The 20,177-nt window shown below is 26.9% G+C and overlaps 1 protein-coding gene across 1 annotated transcript; it reads left to right on the forward strand.

The window, feature by feature from the left end:
• The first annotated feature begins 15,194 nt into the window (after positions 1-15,194).
• LOC112601502 (aspartate aminotransferase, cytoplasmic-like) lies at positions 15,195-19,659 on the forward strand. The gene is made up of 8 exons (XM_025349161.1): positions 15,195-15,395; positions 16,170-16,348; positions 16,576-16,684; positions 18,449-18,666; positions 18,727-18,877; positions 18,946-19,111; positions 19,179-19,321; positions 19,396-19,659. The coding sequence occupies exons 1-8, from the start codon at positions 15,287-15,289 to the stop codon at positions 19,533-19,535; spliced, it is 1,215 nt and encodes a 404-aa protein (XP_025204946.1). The 5' UTR covers positions 15,195-15,286; the 3' UTR covers positions 19,536-19,659.
• Positions 19,660-20,177: the final 518 nt, after the last annotated feature.

Here is a 20,177-nt window from a genome sequence, read left to right on the forward strand (position 1 = left end):
AAATAATAAATAATAATAAATATACTTTTACATTTTAGATTTTAATACTTCAGTATTAAAACTATAGGTTTTTGTTTTTAATTTTTGTTCTATGGAAAAGATTGTATTAAAAATAAATACAAATTGACTAAAAACGCATTTACTAGTAAAGGCACAAAAAATCATTTATATAGACACCCTTTAATAGTGGATTCTTTCCAATAGTAAATACTTTTAAATTCCCCAACAAAAATGTATACACATAATAGGAGTTATAACCTCTTAATAGTAGACATTCCCAATAGTGGACACTCCCAATAGTGGACGTGGACACTAAAAATTACCTCTCAAAAATGGACATAATACATTTACATATCGAAAATAAAAGTACTATATTTATCTTTTATACATTTCGTTCATATTTTATCTAATCTTAATAGTTTTTCTATTCGAAAAATGACAAATGGTTCGGTTATGTGTTCGGTCATCAGTTGTGTGCTGCACATTGTGTGAATACGTTTCTACGTTAAAATTTTTACAAACATTTTTATACCTACTTTTTATTACAAACATATTAAATAAATAATAATTAATTAATTAATATTTCAATCTATAATAATTTAAATGTATGTATATGTATATGTATAACCAGTTCTCTTTAATGTCTACCTATAGTGAACATTGAGTAATTTTTCGAAATGTCCACTATGTAGAGCCGTAGTGGCGGTTTGACAATTTTATTTGATCTAGGAAAGCCTAAAATATACAACCCATCCATCCACTACTACACAAATTTGATATTTTAACAAATAAAAAAACAGTTTAGCCGAGTTATTATTGTGCTTTAATGTATTAATATATATTATTTACTTACAATACACATTTATTAAAATAACAAATTACATATATATGTATATGTTACGGTGAAAGATGAATATTGGTGAATGTCGTCATTTTTCGGTGAATGACGTCTTTTTCCAAAATGATTCGATTTTGTAGGTAAATGATGTAAAAAACCAAATTTTAAATTCAAATGTACATCTTTCACCGGTCATTGATGTAATTTACCAAAACTAGTGGTAAATGATGATAAATCTCAAATTATACACTGATTTTTTTTACTATAGGTACTATTTATAATAATGACTTAGTGTTGGTGAATGTTTCATTTTTTATTTTAGGCATTTATTTGAAGGATATAATAAGTTAATTAAAAATATTAAAATACATGCATATTACAAATTATTTATTTGTACAATAATTTTAGTTACCATGACATTTTAAACTGCATTGCATTTCCGCTGCATTTAAAGTACATTTTTTAGTACCACAACTAGTACACAAATGTTTACAAATAATATTAACACACATTTGTAGCAAATACAACTCGTTATAATATGCCCGTCGATACTAACTAATAAACTAAAAGAATCGACGTTGTTGCTAGTTGGGATTTTCGTTTATCTATCTACTTCCGTCATGATATTTTTAACTAACGAAACTTATTCGGTGTCTACACGCTTACCACTGATCGTTCACACCGACATAAAAGTATTAAACATCATTCTCCAATTAAACTGGTGATTGACGACAATAACCGGAGAATGTCTGCATTTACAACGTTTACCAATTTTTAGGTAAATTATGTCATTTACCGGGGAATGACGTCTTTTACCACGTTTACATCATTCACCGTAACATATATATTATATATACCAGAAATACACAATACACATATAAATTTATATGTTATTTTTCTAGTTTATGTAAGAATTAAAGATGCATTAGTACTTTTCCGAGTTTTCACTAACATTATCACAGGTGTAACAAAGATTTAGTGTTTTCAATTTACATTATAACTTTTAATCGATTAGATTAATCTAATAAAACTAAAAAAAAGTTATAAAAACAAATTTATATTTTTTGTCAATTTCAGATTGATTTTCACGTTATTATATACTTGATAATTCCAAAATTATAATTAAAATTTTTTTGTTTATTCATATTATTATTTTTTCTTTGTTATCCGAAATATGTAACTTAGTTACATAGTACACAAGATTATTTTCATATAGTAACCACCACGAGTATATAAATAAAATTATATTAAATAAACATTTAGTTAGCTCTGGAACGTTGAAGAAAAGACACTAGTAATTTTTTTTTGTTCACTGTTAACAATTTACATTATCTATAGAAAATATAATGACTATAGTGAAAAAGTCAAAGATGTTTTCGAGGATTAGGGATCGTTGCGAGAACGCTGAAATTGATATACAAATGGAACCACCGTTGATTGCTAATTCCAAGTAATTATCTAGTATTAACATTATTTTGTATGGTAATAAGGAGTAATACAGTCGACAAATATTTTAAATATTCACCACATAACATTATATTCGTACTTGCAATCAGTGGCGTAGCCAGAATTATTGAATGAGGGGGAGGGATTTTAAGGTGGTTTAGGTATATATCAGAGACGATTCAAAATATGCATTTTAATTAGAACTATTTTGATTATAATGTAAAAGTATTTGAACTTCATTATATTAACTATAGTCTACTTGTTTTGATTGATAATTTACTGAATAATTTAAAATATTAAAATAATTAAATTAGGATCGGTGGAGGAAGTTACAACACCCAAAACCCCCATGGCTACGCCACAACTTGCAATCCATTCACATTAACACTTTTGTTGAAAAATTACATGTATTTTGCTCGAATAATCATGCTATAACACTTTAAAAGATCAGGTTTCTTAAAATAACTGCTTGTAATATTCCATTTTATAGATGCAGTCACAAACAACTAAAACGATCATCTATTCTTGGCATATTTAGGAATGCCCTAAAATGTCAAGTGTGTCATCGTTTTCGTTTCAAAATCGCTAGAAAATGTTTGGGTATACACCAATTGAAAATTAATTATATTAGAGGATTAAATAATAATAACTTGGTTTCGTTTTTAACAGATTGTAACATCATAATCCATAAAAAATGTATACCGTTGTTACCATCAGTGTCGAAGGAGGATAAAACAGCAAACTCCACCAAATCATTCTCGTCAAACACAGTTGTTACACTCTCAACGCTGTAAGTACCAACAAGTTAAATAAGTGATTACCTATTATGGATCAATATTGCATTTTTCTAATTAATATATTATTTAATTGTCTAACTAGTGATGACACGTACAAGGCGAGGATGAATCAATTTGATAGGTTTAATGACGGAAACGTTTTGGACGAGGGTAAATTTAATTTAATATATAATTACACACATATATTATAATATATTCATGATAATATTATATTTGTATGTCATATTTTTTTGTAGAAAGTTTTAACTCGGTGTTTCCAGAAATTATTAGTCAACACATTGCAAAGCAATGTATGGGCATGAAAGCGATTATAGATCCATTTTGTGGAGCAGGTAGAAATGTTATTCAACTTGCTAGAGTTTGCGATTCAGGTACTATAAAATATATCATTATTTTTTAAGTGTAGATTTCTTAACTAAGAAATCGAATATAGAATATTATGCTTTTTCCTGAAAAAGTAATAATTTAATAATAGTTATTAAAATCTTTATTCGATTTAGTTATAGCAATCGATATCGACCCGGCGAAAATTCAATTAGCAAAGAATAATGCGAAAGTTTATAATGTCTATCATAAAATAACGTTCATTGTCGACGACTTTTTTAAAATTGCTCACCGACTAAAACCCGTAGATTGCATTGTAACATCACCGCCTTGGGGTGGTTCTAATTACGAAAATAGCCAATCAATTAGTGCAACCAATATTTTAATCGAAAAAATTTTGGAATTAGGAATAAAGGTGGCACCAAAGATTTTATTACACGTGCCGAAAAACCTAAACACAAACGAAGTATAATATACATTATAATAAACTGTCCTCGATATAAAATAATGACTTTAATTTATTTCTATAGTGCATCTTGATTGGAAAACGGCATAGAGTAAGGACTTTCAAAGAAGAAATTATTACAATTAACTGCGATCAGAATTCCAAATTATTGTATTTCAATAAATTGAAAGTAAGTAGTCGTAACTAGTGTATCATAATATGTTAATTGATGACGAAAAAATAATTTATATTTTAATAAAAAAATAAAAACTATTTTTACATAACATTATCAGAAAAAATTAATCATTTTATACCTGTTTAAATTTGTTAGAGCGATGGAAATGATCATACAAATTATACAATGGTAAATTTCGATCGATGTAAGTTGAAATAAGCGCACACCATAAATTTATTATACGATTTACAAATATTGCACTAATTTCGTTTTCAACAGATTGCAATATTAAAATAAATGACTGTCGGCCAGTTATCACAAAAAAACCGATAAATGTGGTGGTTGAAGACGATGTCGTAAAACCGAATAAATCAGCAAACTCCACCAAATCATTCTCGTCAAACACAGTTGTTCCACTCTCAACGATGTAAGTACCTATAAGTTAAATAAGTGATTGTTATCGAGCAGAATTGCATCTTTCTAATTAATGTATTATCTTATTGTCTAACTAGTGATGACACGTACAAATATTGGAAAATAAGAAGGACTCTATTTGAAAAGTTTAACGACGGAATACTTTTGGACGAGGGTAAATTAAAATTAATATATATTATTACAATCACGTATTTTTGATATTTACATGTTTATTTTATTTGTATTTTTTGTAGAAAGTTTTTACTCGGTGTGTCCAGAAGTTATTTGTAAACATATCGCAGACCAATGCATAGGAATGAAAGTGGTTTTAGACCCATTTTGTGGAGCAGGTGGAAACATTATTCAACTTGCTAGAGTTTGCGATTCGGGTATTTTAAAAATATATCATTATTTTCTTAGAGTAAATTTCATTGTGTTCTTTCTTTTCGAAATAGAATTCCTAAACAAGTAATAATTTAATACTAATTATTAAAATCTTTGTACAATTTAGTTATAGCAATCGATATCGACCCGGCGAAAATTCAGTTAGCGAAAAACAACGCGAAAGTGTATAATGTATATAATAAGATAACGTTCATTATTGCCGATTTTTTCGAAATAGCTCATCGGTTACAACTCATAGATTGTATTGTTACATCACTGCCTTGGTATAATCAACAATCAATAAATAGTCCTAAAAATATTTTAGTCGACAAAATTTTGGAATTGGGGATAAAAGTGGCACCAAAGATTTTATTACACATGCCGAAAAACCTAAACACAAACGAAGTATATATACTTTGTAATAGTTTGGCTTCAATTTAAAATATGATTTATAAAATAATGTTCTTATATAAATTGCTTGGTATTAATTTATTTGTATAGTGCATTTTGATTGGAAAACGACACAGAGTAAGAACTTTTAAAGAAGAAATGATAAAAATTAACTGTAAGCAGAATTCTAAACTACTATATTTCAATTCATTGAAAGTAAGTCATATCTAGGTGTATTATATTTTGGTAATTCATGACAAAGAAAAAATCTATAATTAATCAATTTAACATTAAATAAAAACTACATTTATATTACATAATATTATTAGAACATATTCATCATACCTGTTTAAATTTTTTAGGATAATGGAATAGAGCATACTAATTACTCCACTATAAATTTCAATCAACGTAAGTCAAAATAAGTATATACCATAAATTTATTATAAAATAATGTGTACATTTATCTTGTAAATTATTTGTCTTTAGGGGTCTACTTTGATATAAATAACTCCAATAAAATATACCATAACTACCTTAAAAAAGTTGGGCACTTTTTAAGTCCTTTCCGCAAAAAACCAACGTGAAGTATGGAATAGTAGCTATTATTCTTAAGGAGGATGAAATAGCCAATTCAAAAATTTGCTCTTGATCCTGCCTACTCTCTACTCCTGTCACCACCACCTCCTACTACCCTCTTCACCATTGCTATCACCACTACCACCCACTACCTTATTATCCCTTGCCAGTTGCCGCCACCGCCGCCACCCATAGACCATATCAATTTGTCAACATTTAACTATTCTACATCGTGTAGTGAAAACTTTTTTACAATAAAATTGTCGAATAAAATTATAAAATTCAATAAACCTATTATCTTTTGTATTTATTTATTTGTATTTATTTTATTTAGCTATTAGTAATAATTATGATAGCTCAACAATTACATTTTTAACAAAGAATTTAAATTACATTATATATCAGGGGTAGCCAGCAAAAAGAGACTTGCGAGTCGCCCAATATAATAATAAATATGGAAGAGCCAAAATGAAAAAAAAATCATATTACTATATGTATATATGATTATCGTAAAAAAGATAATTAGATATCAATTATAATAAAATGTATAAAATTCGAAACAATATATTTATATGATATTAAATAATAATTAAAAATAAAAATAAATACATATTTAAATTTTAAATATTGTTATTGTATCAAAAACTGTCAATGTAAATACAATTTATTGTGGCCATTTTTGGTATGTATTATATATAAATAAACATTTATATTAAACATTGTATTAAGGTTTTTATTTACGTTTGTAAAGATATTTTCATAAAATTTATTTTATTTGTAAATGAAACAAAATTTTGGTAATTTAGCTAGTATTATTTATCTAATGCAGATTATAATAGCCTATGATATTTCTAAAATCGTAAGAAACAATTAAAAAAATATCGTAAAATTTTTTCAGTAGCTTATGAGCTGATTCCGATCAAACAAAAATACAGAGAATTTTAAATATGTATAATTAAAGATTTAAAAAATAGGCATGCATAATACGATATAAATTTTATACAAATCTGCAGACACGTTGTGTTTTCACCGCTTGCAACTGCAGTAGACGACTGTAAATGATGAGAAGATATTGCGACAGCGAGAGGCCAACACTATGTATAAGTGTCATAGTAGTAATTATGTATACAAGTAAACGTACCAAACTATACATAAAAAAAATCGTTATCGATAGTCAGCTACTGTCAGGTACATCAAACGGCGGCAAGGTAAGATGCATAGGTAATTTTAACACGTTGTTGGGACGCATATTTACTAGAGATGCAAACACACGGTTACTATAGTTATCATTATCGCACGTCGATATTATCCATTAAGTGCATAATATCTAACAGGCGATTGAAATTCAGATTGTTATGTCAATGAGGTCTTGTCGTTTGTCAACAATTATTGAGATTATATTTCGGAGTTCAGACAGTAATAATTACAAGCGGAATCGAATAATCAAAACATGCGTGTTGGTGTGGCTTTAAAAAAGGAAACTGGTACGGCTGTACGAACTGTACTAACGTACGAAGAGAAAAAAAAAATATAATGTGTCGTCTGTGGCCTGCAGGAGTACACAAAATCATTATAACATATTGTATTATATTATAAATGTTTCGAGTTTAATTGAATATTTTGATTATGGTTAAAATCGTAAAATTATTATTTATACCTAATACTTAAATGTATGTAATACATATACAGTAGGGGGTCTCGTTAATCCGACCACAGTCTAATCCGAATGACGTGGTAATCCGAACGGGCTTAGAAATTGCCGCATCGCTATACTAATACACACGTGTATCATAATTCATAATAATATGCAATATAAGTAGGTACTTATTAACTGGCTATTTATACATAGTTATAATGACTTAATTGATTTTGATTGAATTCATTGTGTTTTTCAACAACGAATTTTATGAATTAATACTGCAGTATGAATAAAAATTAATTTCAAAATTTAAATTTCAAGAAAATTGATTTTTTTTTTAAGTTATAAGTAATCCGAATGATCCCTTTCCTCAATCTCGTTCGGATTAACGAGACCCTACTGTTTCTGCCTAATAGCGGATTAAACGGCGGCCGAAGGTCCTAGCCCCCCCCCCCCAAATTAGTCTGAGTTTGGTTCTATTAATGTAATTAATAAGATAAGTAATTGAGTGTGTGAAAAAATTATATTTCTATCTGGTAACCGTGGGCAATTTCTCAAAACCAAATTTTGTAGCTTATTAGAAAAGGGGCTCCTATTCTTATCGTGTAAATAACTTTGTTTCTAAATAGATTTATTTTGTCATGAATTGAATTGGTTTTCATATTTCTGAAAATAAGTATTAATCTGGCTAAAGTTTTAATGACCACAAATATCTTTTGTTTTTATGTAAGTATTAGATTGCCATCGAAATATGTCTAGACAATATGTATTGGTACAAGTATTCTTCATATATATACACAAATGAGAATATTTACAAATATCATTTATTTTTAAATTATTTATTAAGCGATAAAAATATTATAACAAGGTATTATGTTTAATAAGAATCTACCTATTAATATAACAAAACAGCCCATAGTATAGATTTGATTTCATGGAAAATTTTTCTATTACCTTTTTAAAGTTCAAGTTAATATCAGTTGAGAAAGAAAGATCCAAATGTCTTAGCCAATTTTTTGAATTTATATTTCCTTGATTATTCTCAAAATTTAATATAGGTATTTTGGCGTTAAGGTTGATTTATAATAATAAAAGTTATCAAATAACAAATCTAATAATAGTAACAGTATTGAGACAACATCTTTTTATATCTTGTTAGTTCTTATAGGAACTTGAATTCCTGAAACTGGTATATGCACTAATGGCTGCATCTGAATTGCATGCCAAAAAAAAGAAAATGTCCGAATTACATGCTACCACCTTGAGAGGTCTGTCCGAATTGCTTGCCATATACCCATAAGTTCATATTTATTCATCATACACTTATATGCACAATCTGAACTTTACTTTTGATTTTTCTAATTAAAAAAAAAAATAAAAAAAATAAATCATGAATAGAAACACTTTATAATAGGGTTGTTACAAATCATTAGTTTCTAGATTGAAATACTTTTATATCCGATTAATAAACATTTAACCAAACTGTACCTATTGTGGTTTGTTTCACAGACATACGTATCAGTCACTTATATAATTGAAACTTATCAGTTTCTATTCATGTGTTTTTTTTTTTTTATAGGAAAATTAAAAATAAAATTTAAGTTGTGCACATAAGCATATGATAAATAAAGATAAACTTGTGAGTACACGACATGCAATTCGAACAGATCCTTTTAAGAGGCGACATGCAATTCGGAAATTCCAATTTACGTTAATTTTTTTGGCGCATACAATTCGGATGCATCGGTACTAATAAGGTTAGGTTAGGTAACCTTCAAAAACGTCACTCCCAGTACTCTATAACGGCCAAAAGGTTTGTGGTTTGGGTGTGTCAAGAGCATCATGGAAAGCCTCTCTACAACACTTGGCAATAATTTACAAAATATTTAAAATACAAGACCAACACCTGCAAGTGATATGCTACTTTTAAGTCGAATATTGATAGAGCCGAATTCGTGTTGGAGATGTTATAGGCACTAGTGTTGGGCAAAATTTTATCTAGACAATTATTCGAATAAAAAACTATTCGAATGAATTTTTACAATTATTCGAATAAATTTCAAAGACACGAATAATTTTTGGTTATTTTATTCGATTAAACATAGTTTATAATCAAATCATATTTTTAGATGTTTTATATAATAGGTATATCATACTGTAACAATACTATAAATATGTTACATGACACATATATATATATTAAATATAAAACCGACATTAGGTACAGACGTACGGTCAACTGCTGATCAATACAATAATATTAATACACGTACATAATTGGAAGTAACTTTCTTCTATTGATAGATATTTGTTTATTTAAAATATTTTTACATTTTCTGATAATAAAATAATTCACAATCGTATAACTTAAAACACATACAATGCCAAATATTTTTTATAATATGTACCTGTTTTTAATAACCAACCCTATATTTACCAAGATAAAATAAACGAAAATTATTCGAATTTCTATATTTTTAAATTATTCGAATAATTGTAAAAAAATCATACGAATAACGCTCAACTCTGATAGGCACAAATGTGCGAGTTATCCGGTCAGAGCTACGAAACAAGGAATACCAGAAGTGGAAAAATTTACCACAAAGAGGAATAGGGGCGTTATGGTATGATAAATGCACGTTAACCAACTTATGGGTATTAAATAAAGGAGGTTTCTCGAGTAGTGAATGTTCCAATACCATAAATGAATCGATGAATTTAATGGCAAACCGTGGAATGGAAGGGTGAGCACATATAGTAACCGCCACTTTATATTTGAAATCTGCAGTGAGAATAAAATTATAGAAACTCCACCGCACATCAGAGGTGCCTGTCCAAAAACAGAATTGTTGCGCAATTAATTTCACCATCGAGTCCGTACCTCTATAACCGATCTTTTCGCTAAAAAAAAACATTTGAAGTGTTGAAGAACGAGGAAGTCTACTGTTTATCAGTAGCAGGTAATAAGTAGGTACCTAATGATGCTCAAAACCGTCGTACGAACATCATCATAATAGAATGGAGCGAAAACCGCGGTCTCGTTCTAGACTCAAAAATTCACTGGGAAACAAATGATCCATAGCTAGATAGAGCAATAATGAAGAAAATAAAAGTATCTATGAACCGTGCGTCCGTGTATCCCTTGGCTTCAACAATAATATGATATCGTCAACTGGGAATGTTTAGACTTTGATTTTGAGTTCGGGGTACTGCCTTCGGATTCTTAAAGTTATTTTTTAGATCGCACAATCTCGCTATGAAGGACCTTGTCAAAGTATGTCGAACTATTTTGAAAGGCTCATTATACAAAATAAGCAACCCTCTATATACATAGTAAAATAAGTTTCAGTCTCTCTCCGTTTTATTATACATGGATTTCACTTAATTAATTATTTAGGTATTGTTAAATTTAAGACCAACATTAGCTCTTATTATTATTGACTACTTTACATTGTTAACAAATATCATAAACTTTATTCCTATGTATTTATGTATTTATTGTTGTGTATACTGGCAAGTGGCAACTCATATTGTGAGCAGCTCGCTTTATTTATTGAATATCAATAAAAGTTGTTTTTCTGTTTATAAGATACCTATTTTATAATTATTTCTACATTCGTTCATCATACCTAGATAATTAAATAATAAACAATCATATTTATCTTTTTATTATAGGTATTATAAAAGTTAACAGATAAACAATATTAGCCATTAGGTGTATACTATAAAATATATAAATAGGACTTCACCCTAATTTAGTAACTAATAAAATATTATTTTAGTTGTTTTTATTAAGATACATGACTAATCTAACGAGGCTTGTATTAGATATAATAAATTATAATTTTGTATTTAATGAAAATTGTGAAACAACAGAAAATATAATTTTATAATTATTTGTTATTACCATTATACTATTATGATAGTTAATTTAATATTATGTTTACCAAATAAATGATTTGGTTCTTATAATTTCTTAAACTTTAGGTATACCGCAGTAAACATATATCTTTTGAAGGGTTTCGAATGTTAGGTTAGATGAACGATGGTAATAATAATAATTATTAATAATATAATAGTGCAATAAGGTGTGTGACATGCATATAACATAATAGCAAAGATATTTGTACAGGTACGTATTTAATTTGAAGACACCCTGGTGGGGTGCATTTTGTTAAGTGTTATTGTAAAAAATTACAAATCATGAACACGTGACGAGCAGACTTCAAATAGATTACCTAGTAAGATTAATACGATTTCATAATACGGTACCTATATATTATTAAATAAACAAAAAACAAAATTTAATCATGTACATTTTTTTTTTATTTTATTTTTTTATTTTATTACCTAGCTATTAGTATATACTATGATAGCTCAACATTTACAATTACGAGTATACACGATACAACATAATACATTACATTTTAATATTATATAACAAAGCCAGCATCCAATATAAAGGAAATTACTGATTTAATGGCGATAGTGGATCTTGTATTGAGTATGGAGTAGATATTAAGGGGGATATTGAGAGTTTTGAGTAAGTTAACTAAAATAATGCGTTTGGTTTGAAGGGCAGGACAGTCAAATAGGATATGGGATAAATCACAGAAACATTCATTAAGGTGAAGTGTGCAGAATGGTGAATCCTTAAGGCCAAGTTTGAAGGAGTGGATGGGTAGAAGGTGATGCCCTATACATAGCCTATTAAATTGTACAATATAATATGGCCTATGTAAGTGTAAGTTATTAAACCAAATCATGTATATTATACTTCATTATTTTTTGTACTTATCCCTTTTACCTCTGCTCGTTAAATAAAACTGTCCGAAAACAAACTAGCTGTTTATATAACTATGTACAAGATATATTTTTATTGAATACTTTAAATGTATTAAAAATAAATTATTAAATCATATTTATACTAAATTTACCTTAGTATAGGCTTGCCATTCGTCCCGGTTTTAACAGCATGTCCCGGTGTCTCGGCCGGTCATCATTTTGTCCCAGTTAATGGAAGCCAAGTTAAAATAACTTTAACATTATATTATTTAATATCGAAACATGGAATAATATTGTTCATAATATCATTATATGATTATCGTATTATGTTATCTGTTTATTATTTCCATATAGATATAATTATACTAACATACTAAAAAAAAAAAATCTGGCAAGCCTACCTTAGTAAAATTATTGAATTCTATATATAATTTTTTTCTAGTTCAAAATTAACCTATAATACGTTATCTTATAACAGTTAACTCTTATAAGATTTCTAAAGAAAATTTTTAGGTTTCTAACATTTTTAACCAAAAAAAAAAATTTATATTTATATCATGAAAAAAAATACCGTGATAATTATACCTGAGAGTTTAAAAATCCAAAGTACTCAATATTTTTATATTTTTATCTAAAGGGTTCTGTTTTAGAATGGGATGTAGTTATTTGAAATCTTCATCTATCTATCTAATTTTAGTTTAAAAATATTTTAAAAACGTATTCAAACCGGTTTTAATAGGAACTTGCGTATAAAATAAATAAATATACATTTATTAATTATTGATGTAAGATTACTTAAAAACAAAAACAAAAGAAAGTTTATTTATGTAATTCCCAAAACGATAGTCATGTTATTGGTATTGACACAAGTTTCAGTGTCTCACATACATACTTTATATTTGAATCCAATGGCATGGTGAATGATAATTTTAGAGGCAATTGCCTCCCAGATTTTTTTTAAATAGGGGATTGAGTAGTGGTCGGTGGATATCTAATATAATACCTATTTATTATAAATCTAATATAATATTCAATACTTATCTGAAATATACTTTATTATATTACCTGTTATACATTAATTATATCAATTTATGTTGGCCACACTTTCCTTTCATCACTTTTTCATCTATAGTAATGGATAGGTCTTTGGTATATTTTTATTTGCTTCTGAAAAATGTTCAGTTTACTACGTCACCATCGCCAAAATTAGTCTTTGTTCCCATTAATAATTGTTAACTATACAGGCAATTTACAACATGTAGGATAAAATAAATATTACTTATGTGTTATGCATGTTATGATTGTTATGTATGCATTACCGTTCAATATCAAATTAAACATCGATTGTTACCAGAAAAGTCTGAACTCCTTTATTCATTTATACTTAGATAGGCATAGACATCAATACCATTAAATATATTATTACGGGTAAGAGTGAATATCAACACAAATATTATATCATATTATTGTATGCGAAGAAATACGGTAAAACAAAAAAAGGAAATTCGATTGTGTGATTTGCTATTTGTAGATACGTTTAATGTTTAATATGAAAAAAATGTTTAAAGTTTCAACGTAAAATTGTACGCATTGTATTAACGTAGCTGCTTTCAATAAAATTATAAATTAACTTAACATTTTCAAAAAAATCAAATGTTATTTGATTTTGTTTCTAAACAGAATAATTAACAAGAACAAAATTCAAGCTATGTCCATTGTAATGAGCAAAAAATGTATTTATGTTTTTTTATTTGAACTCTTACTGTACACAGTGCACCCGGTGTGATAGTGTCCCATCAAAACAGACAAAAACTGTATTTTCCTATATAATTTTATTTTCAAAATTAGTATAAATGAACAACTTATGAAGAATCCCTTAAAAAATTTCAAACATTTCCATTCAGTAAAAATTTTTTATTGTATTTATAAAAAAAAAAAATGGAAAATTCCAAGTGTCTATAAATAGTTGAAAATACAAAATAATAATTATTATAGTATGTGAAGAAAACTTTAATGTAATAAATAATAATAGTTAATATATTATGTGAAGGAAACTTTAATGTAATTATTTTATACATTTTCAAATATCTAAGGTTATTGGTTTTTAAGTTACACCTAAAAAACAAAATTTTGGAAAAATTTTGATTTTTTTATGGTTTTCAATTTAGAAAAAAAAAAAACATTAGTAGAATACTTCTTGTTCCTCAGTTGTTTTGATTGAGACTAATCGTCTTTTTTAATATGATTTTGCCTGGTTAGTCTTTTAATCAGATTAAGGCCTAAATATTTAACAGTATAAAATTTAAAATCAAACAAATAATTCAAATTTTTATAATTGTCTTATTCTTTTACAATATTAAGTTTGATTTGTATTTTTTATTATATAATGGTGTTTAATAAACAAATACAATACGTAATGATAATAGTCGTAAGAATATGATATATGTATCAATTTTAAGAAGGCACTTGAAAGTTATTTAACCTATTATTATAAACGGATAATTAAAAAAGAGTTTCGACAACCCGAGTTCAAGCCCAACCAGGATCATATATCACGCTCTCTTCAACATTAATAACAGATTACACAGATCACATGCCACGTTCACATTTATGGCTTATTAAAAAAGAGCAAGCAGGTGTGGAAATTAATGAGCTCTAAGTATGAATACGTGATGTAATAATAAAATAATTTAATTTCCAAATCCATGTTGGAATAGGTATTTATGGTCTTATGGGCACTACATTGGTTCACATAAGATCATTGATTGTGGTTTGCCTATATAAACCACCATAGTCGTATTTAACAGATATTCTTCAATAGGTGCCTACTAGTTGTTACAATAGCCATTTTTAGATTTGTAAACATTTATTAGATGCAACTGAATTTATGAATTTTTCGAAACGTTTCTGAACGCCATTGATACATTTTAAACTAAACAGAATTTAAATTATTTAAAGTTAAATTACACTATAATAATATATAGGTGGTACTTATAATATATTATAGTAGGTACCTATATAGTGAATACTTGGTCAATTTTAATATTCTAATTATTCTATAGCAACTATTATGGTTCAATTCAATAGTGTTCCGTTAGTGAAACAGGTCGGATATACAGAAGTTAATGCTGCATTTCAAAAAGATATATCTCCTCTAAAAATAGACCTTATCTATGGAAGTAAGTAATATATAAATCAATCACGTTATTTGCTTATATACAAAAAATATGCACACTTCTCAAAAAAATTAAATTGTTTTATTTAATTTAAAAAATTATATAGGTTAGGTTATTTATTGTGCATTTATATTAATATTAAATATGTTATTTAAATATATTTTAATATATTTAACGTTTAAATAATATTTCAAGCTTTCGTGTATAATATTATGTTCAGAATTAAACATTTTATTAATAAATAATTTTTTAGTTTCAAATTTTGAAATGGTGTCTTGAAAAATTAGATTTTCGAGTTAAAGTGTATAAGTTTGTCAATTGTCACTATTCTCGTACACATGCGTTTTGTGAAATTTATGTCATGATGATAATTATTAGAAAAAAAAACTGTGTTTGTGTATTTATAGCTTATTTTACAAAAAGTATTTAACAGCGGAGAATAGATAACAGCAGTATGTATGTAGACATAAATGTAATTAAACTAAGTTTCTAGTGTAATACGACTATTTAGTCTATCAATTTAAATTTAATTCTTTCATAATTGTTGGGCTAATAACATTAGCTATTTATATTAATAATATTTTGTATTTTTATTTTAGTTATAGCTTTAATTGCATATTCATTAATAGGTAGATATACTTCATGATAATCACATATATTTTAGAAAACTTTAGGGAAAAGTAGATCGATCACTGATGGCTAAGAGTTTTTTTTTTTATTACCTTTTTATTAATAATGATACTATTATTGAAATAATTATTACCTATTTTAATATAGCTTTCAGAGCGGAAGATGGTAGTCCATATTTGTTTCCTGTTGTTAAGAAAGCAGAAAACATGGTTATAAATGATACTTTGACTCACAATTACTTACCAACTACAGGACTTGAATGTTTTTCAAAATCAGCAAGCAAGTTATTGTTAGGTGATATTGAAAAACAGTGGAAAGACGGAACGGTAAAGACGTAAACTATTATTATTTATTAGATACCCATTATATTAACATTATTGTAATTTGTAACATTACCGCCATTACCATGTAATTATTGTACAATAATATTAATATATTATCAAAATCTTCATAAACCAAACAACCAGATAATACATTTAACAATTTCAATATTTATATTTTATTCATCAATATTTACAATAATACCTAATTTTAAAAGTTACATTTTATGTAGATATTTGGTATTCAATGTGTTGGTGGAACTGGAGCTTTAAAAATAGGTGCTGAATTCTTATCGCGGTATATGAAATGTTCAACTGTTTATTTTCCTAATCCATCATGGGGTAAGTAATTAAAACAGTTATTGGAAATGTTAATTATATTAAGTATAATATCCTAAATGTTCATTAGAGAAAATGATCAAAGTTCCAACTATTTGCATTATATTTTTAAATAGAACAAAATCTTTTTTAAACCTGTTTTATTATTTTCTTCATGCTTAACAAGATATTTATATCAAAACTTCTAAAGTAAAAATTATTAAATTGAATCTAACGACATATTTTGCAGTATATTAACCCCTCAGAAAAATCATCCAAAATATGTACTTCATTGTTTATATATAAGTTGCCAGATTTTAAAATCACCATACCGGGACATCATATTAAATAACCTTTATTTTTTTTTTTAGTCTTAAGTTTAGTCTTCTTAACCGAGACAAAATTAATGACAGGCGGGACACCGGAAAATGCTGTTAAAACCGGGACGAATGGACAGCTTATTTATGTTGCACCTTTCTCCAAAAGGTTAGGGATTATGGGTGTAATTAGGGTTTAATAATAATTAAAGATATACCTCACAAGCGTTATAAAAGTTTGAAAATAAATAATAAAGTAAAAGCGGGAGCGGAGGCTCGTCATTTAAAATAAAATAAGAATAATAAATATCTTTAACTATATACGTCTATATTTAGGTGGAAATGTTTATAGAATATTATCCATAGTTATTTTTCTAGATTCATTATAAATCACTGAAATCTGTTTTGGATTGTATTAGTAATATTCATATCACTATCGTATCTGTAATCTGTATGTTCATATTTTACCTACCTACTTTACAATAATTATTTTCATACATTAACTCATACAAATAGTTCACCCGTTAAACACAATAATATATGTGATATGTTTAATATAATAGTACATAGGTACCTATATAATTATTATTTATTTTACATATTAAATCCATCCCAGTTATTGTTATACAAAGAATAAAATTGGATTTTAATTTGGATGAGCTAGAGTCAAAATTATTTTGATAAGTGTTTTACTTGTTAATTGTACAAAAAAACTCAGCCCATGTATTCGTAGTAAATAAATAATATATTTGTATAAATTAGGTGGATGCTTGTTATAAAACTGTTTAAAAATTACGAAGTAGACAGTGGCCGAAGTAGGGAAGGATACGGTGGGATTACATCCCTTCACTTTTTGTAATTTACATTTTCCATCCCTCCACTTATTTTGTTCAAAATAACACATCGCCCTATGTTCCTATAATTATATACAAAGATTATCGATTTATCAGTTGGTGCAGGGGCTTAACTTATTTCCATCTTCAATCACCCCCCCCCCTCCCATGTGTGTAAATGTGTAAAATAATACTCCATAAAAAAATATTAGAAAAGTACAAAAATATAAGTATCTCTACATTTGTTTTGAGCCACTTTGATCACAGGAACGGGAAGTAGATATATTTTAATATTGAACACTTGAACTGTACTTAATTACTATTCTAGATAGTAGATTAACGTAGGTATAACCTATTTAGGTGCTTGTACTAACTTAATAAATAAAACGATTAAATATTTTTACTAAAGGTAATTTACTTATGTATTTAGGTTACCTACTTAGTATAGGCAGATATATTATATGTATGTTTATAATATTATACCTATCCTATTTTATTTTTCATATGACACAATTGGCTAGTTAAAAAAAATGTATAATATTAAGTATTAAACATAAACCATTTAATATTAACTTATAGAGAAAATATTAGATAATTACTGGCAAATTTTTAGTTTTATATTTATTCATTTCTTACAGAAGTGCACGGAGAACTGTTCTTATATAGTGGATTTCAAAACAAATTTCAATATCGTTATTTAAACAGGGAAACTAAGTCAATTGATTTTGAAGGATTTTGTGAGGATATTAGTAATGCTCCAATTGACTCGGTCGTATTATTGCATGCATGTGGTCATAATCCAACTGGTTTAGACCTGACTAAAGAACAATGGAAAACCATCGCTAAAATAATGAAAGTAAGTTAATAGAATTCGTTATAATTTTAGGTAAGTACTTAAAATCTTAAAATTCTTTAGGAACGTGAATTGATACCATTTTTCGACATGGCGTATCAAGGAATAGCATCAGGAGATCTTGAAGAAGACACCTGGGCTATTCGTTATTTTTATAGTAAAGGGTTCGAATTTCTCTGCGCACAATCATTTTCCAAAATGTTTACCATGTATAGTAAGTTACCGACTATTAACTTAACTACTACACTTTTAACATACGTATTAATTATAACTTTTTTTTAGACGAACGAGTTGGTAACTTGGTGGTAGTACTAAAATCTGGTTGTAATGTTGAAAGTCTTAAGGTCCACTTCAAAACAATCATTAGAAATTTCTACTCAAATCCTCCAAACCATGGTGCTAGAACCATTTTAAAAATATTATCTAATCCAGAATTATTTAACGAATGGTAAATTATTATACATCATTCTATATAAATTAAACGATTAAAAATGTAAATATCATTGTTTTAAAAGGTTAAGCAGTTTCAAAACTATGATTCTTCGAGCTATAGAAATAAGAAAAGCTTTTCGTAAAGCTCTCGAGGAAGAAGGTGCCCCTGGAAAATGGAACTTTATAACAGAACAAAAGGGAATGTTTATAATGTTACACTTTTCAAGTATATATATTGAATAATTGTTTTTAATATAAATAATCTTACAATGCATACTAATCTTAAGTGTTCAATTTTAGATAGTCAAGTGGAATATTTGAGACATCTTTATCATATTTATATGGTAGATGATGGCCGCATGAACCTTACTGGACTGAATTCTACAAATATTAGTTATGTTGCTAAAGCGATTAATGATACATTAAGGAAAAACATATAAAATATCACTGTGTAGTACCATCTGCCTACTTTAAAAGCTACAATTATAATCTACCTGTTAACTTGTTTTGATTTACAACATTTCTGTATCACGTATGTGGAATATATTTTATGACTTAAAGTAATATATTAATTTTATTATTCAATGTGTATTCTGTTTTTTTTTAATCTTAGTATTATAAAGTTTTAATTGATATAAATGTAACCTCAATGCTTTAAACTTAGCTCAGATAATGTATGGCTTAAAACCAAATGAGTCATATAAAATTTTCCTTTTTTTTAAAATAATATTTATTTTATAGATAAATAAAAATATATATCTGATCTTTTTAGTTAAGACAGAATTTAATAAATGGTTTATAAAATTAAAATATAATCAAATTCATAAAAATATAAAAATTACTCATCAACTTATAACTTATAACATTGCTTATTGCTTTCAAATTTAAACCTCTTAATTAATCTACTAATTAAATAAATAATATATACACAAATTCATAAACATAAGTTTTATTTAAAATATATTTATAAAAGTAAATTTACATAATTTAACATTCCTTTCTAAAATTTTAACTTACAAATTGACTAAAATATAAACATACCATCTTTAAACATAACTAATGTTTAATTAAAATATTACCAC

This window comes from Melanaphis sacchari, unplaced genomic scaffold (genome assembly GCF_002803265.2).
Source record: "Melanaphis sacchari strain LSU unplaced genomic scaffold, SCAv2.0 Contig79_pilon_pilon, whole genome shotgun sequence".
Classification (NCBI taxonomy): domain Eukaryota; kingdom Metazoa; phylum Arthropoda; class Insecta; order Hemiptera; family Aphididae; genus Melanaphis; species Melanaphis sacchari.

What these genes read in the sequence shown, in the direction of transcription:
- LOC112601502 (XM_025349161.1), top strand. Translation starts at nt 15,287, where the DNA reads ATGGTTCAATTCAATAGTGTTCCGTTAGTGAAACAGGTCGGATATACA. An exon ending in TTTTCCTAATCCATCATGGG is followed by an intron (nt 16,685 to 18,448) that starts GTAAGTAATTAA and finishes CATTTCTTACAG; the next exon opens with AAGTGCACGGAGAACTGTTC. An exon ending in CAAAATGTTTACCATGTATA is followed by an intron (nt 18,878 to 18,945) that starts GTAAGTTACCGA and finishes ACTTTTTTTTAG; the next exon opens with ACGAACGAGTTGGTAACTTG.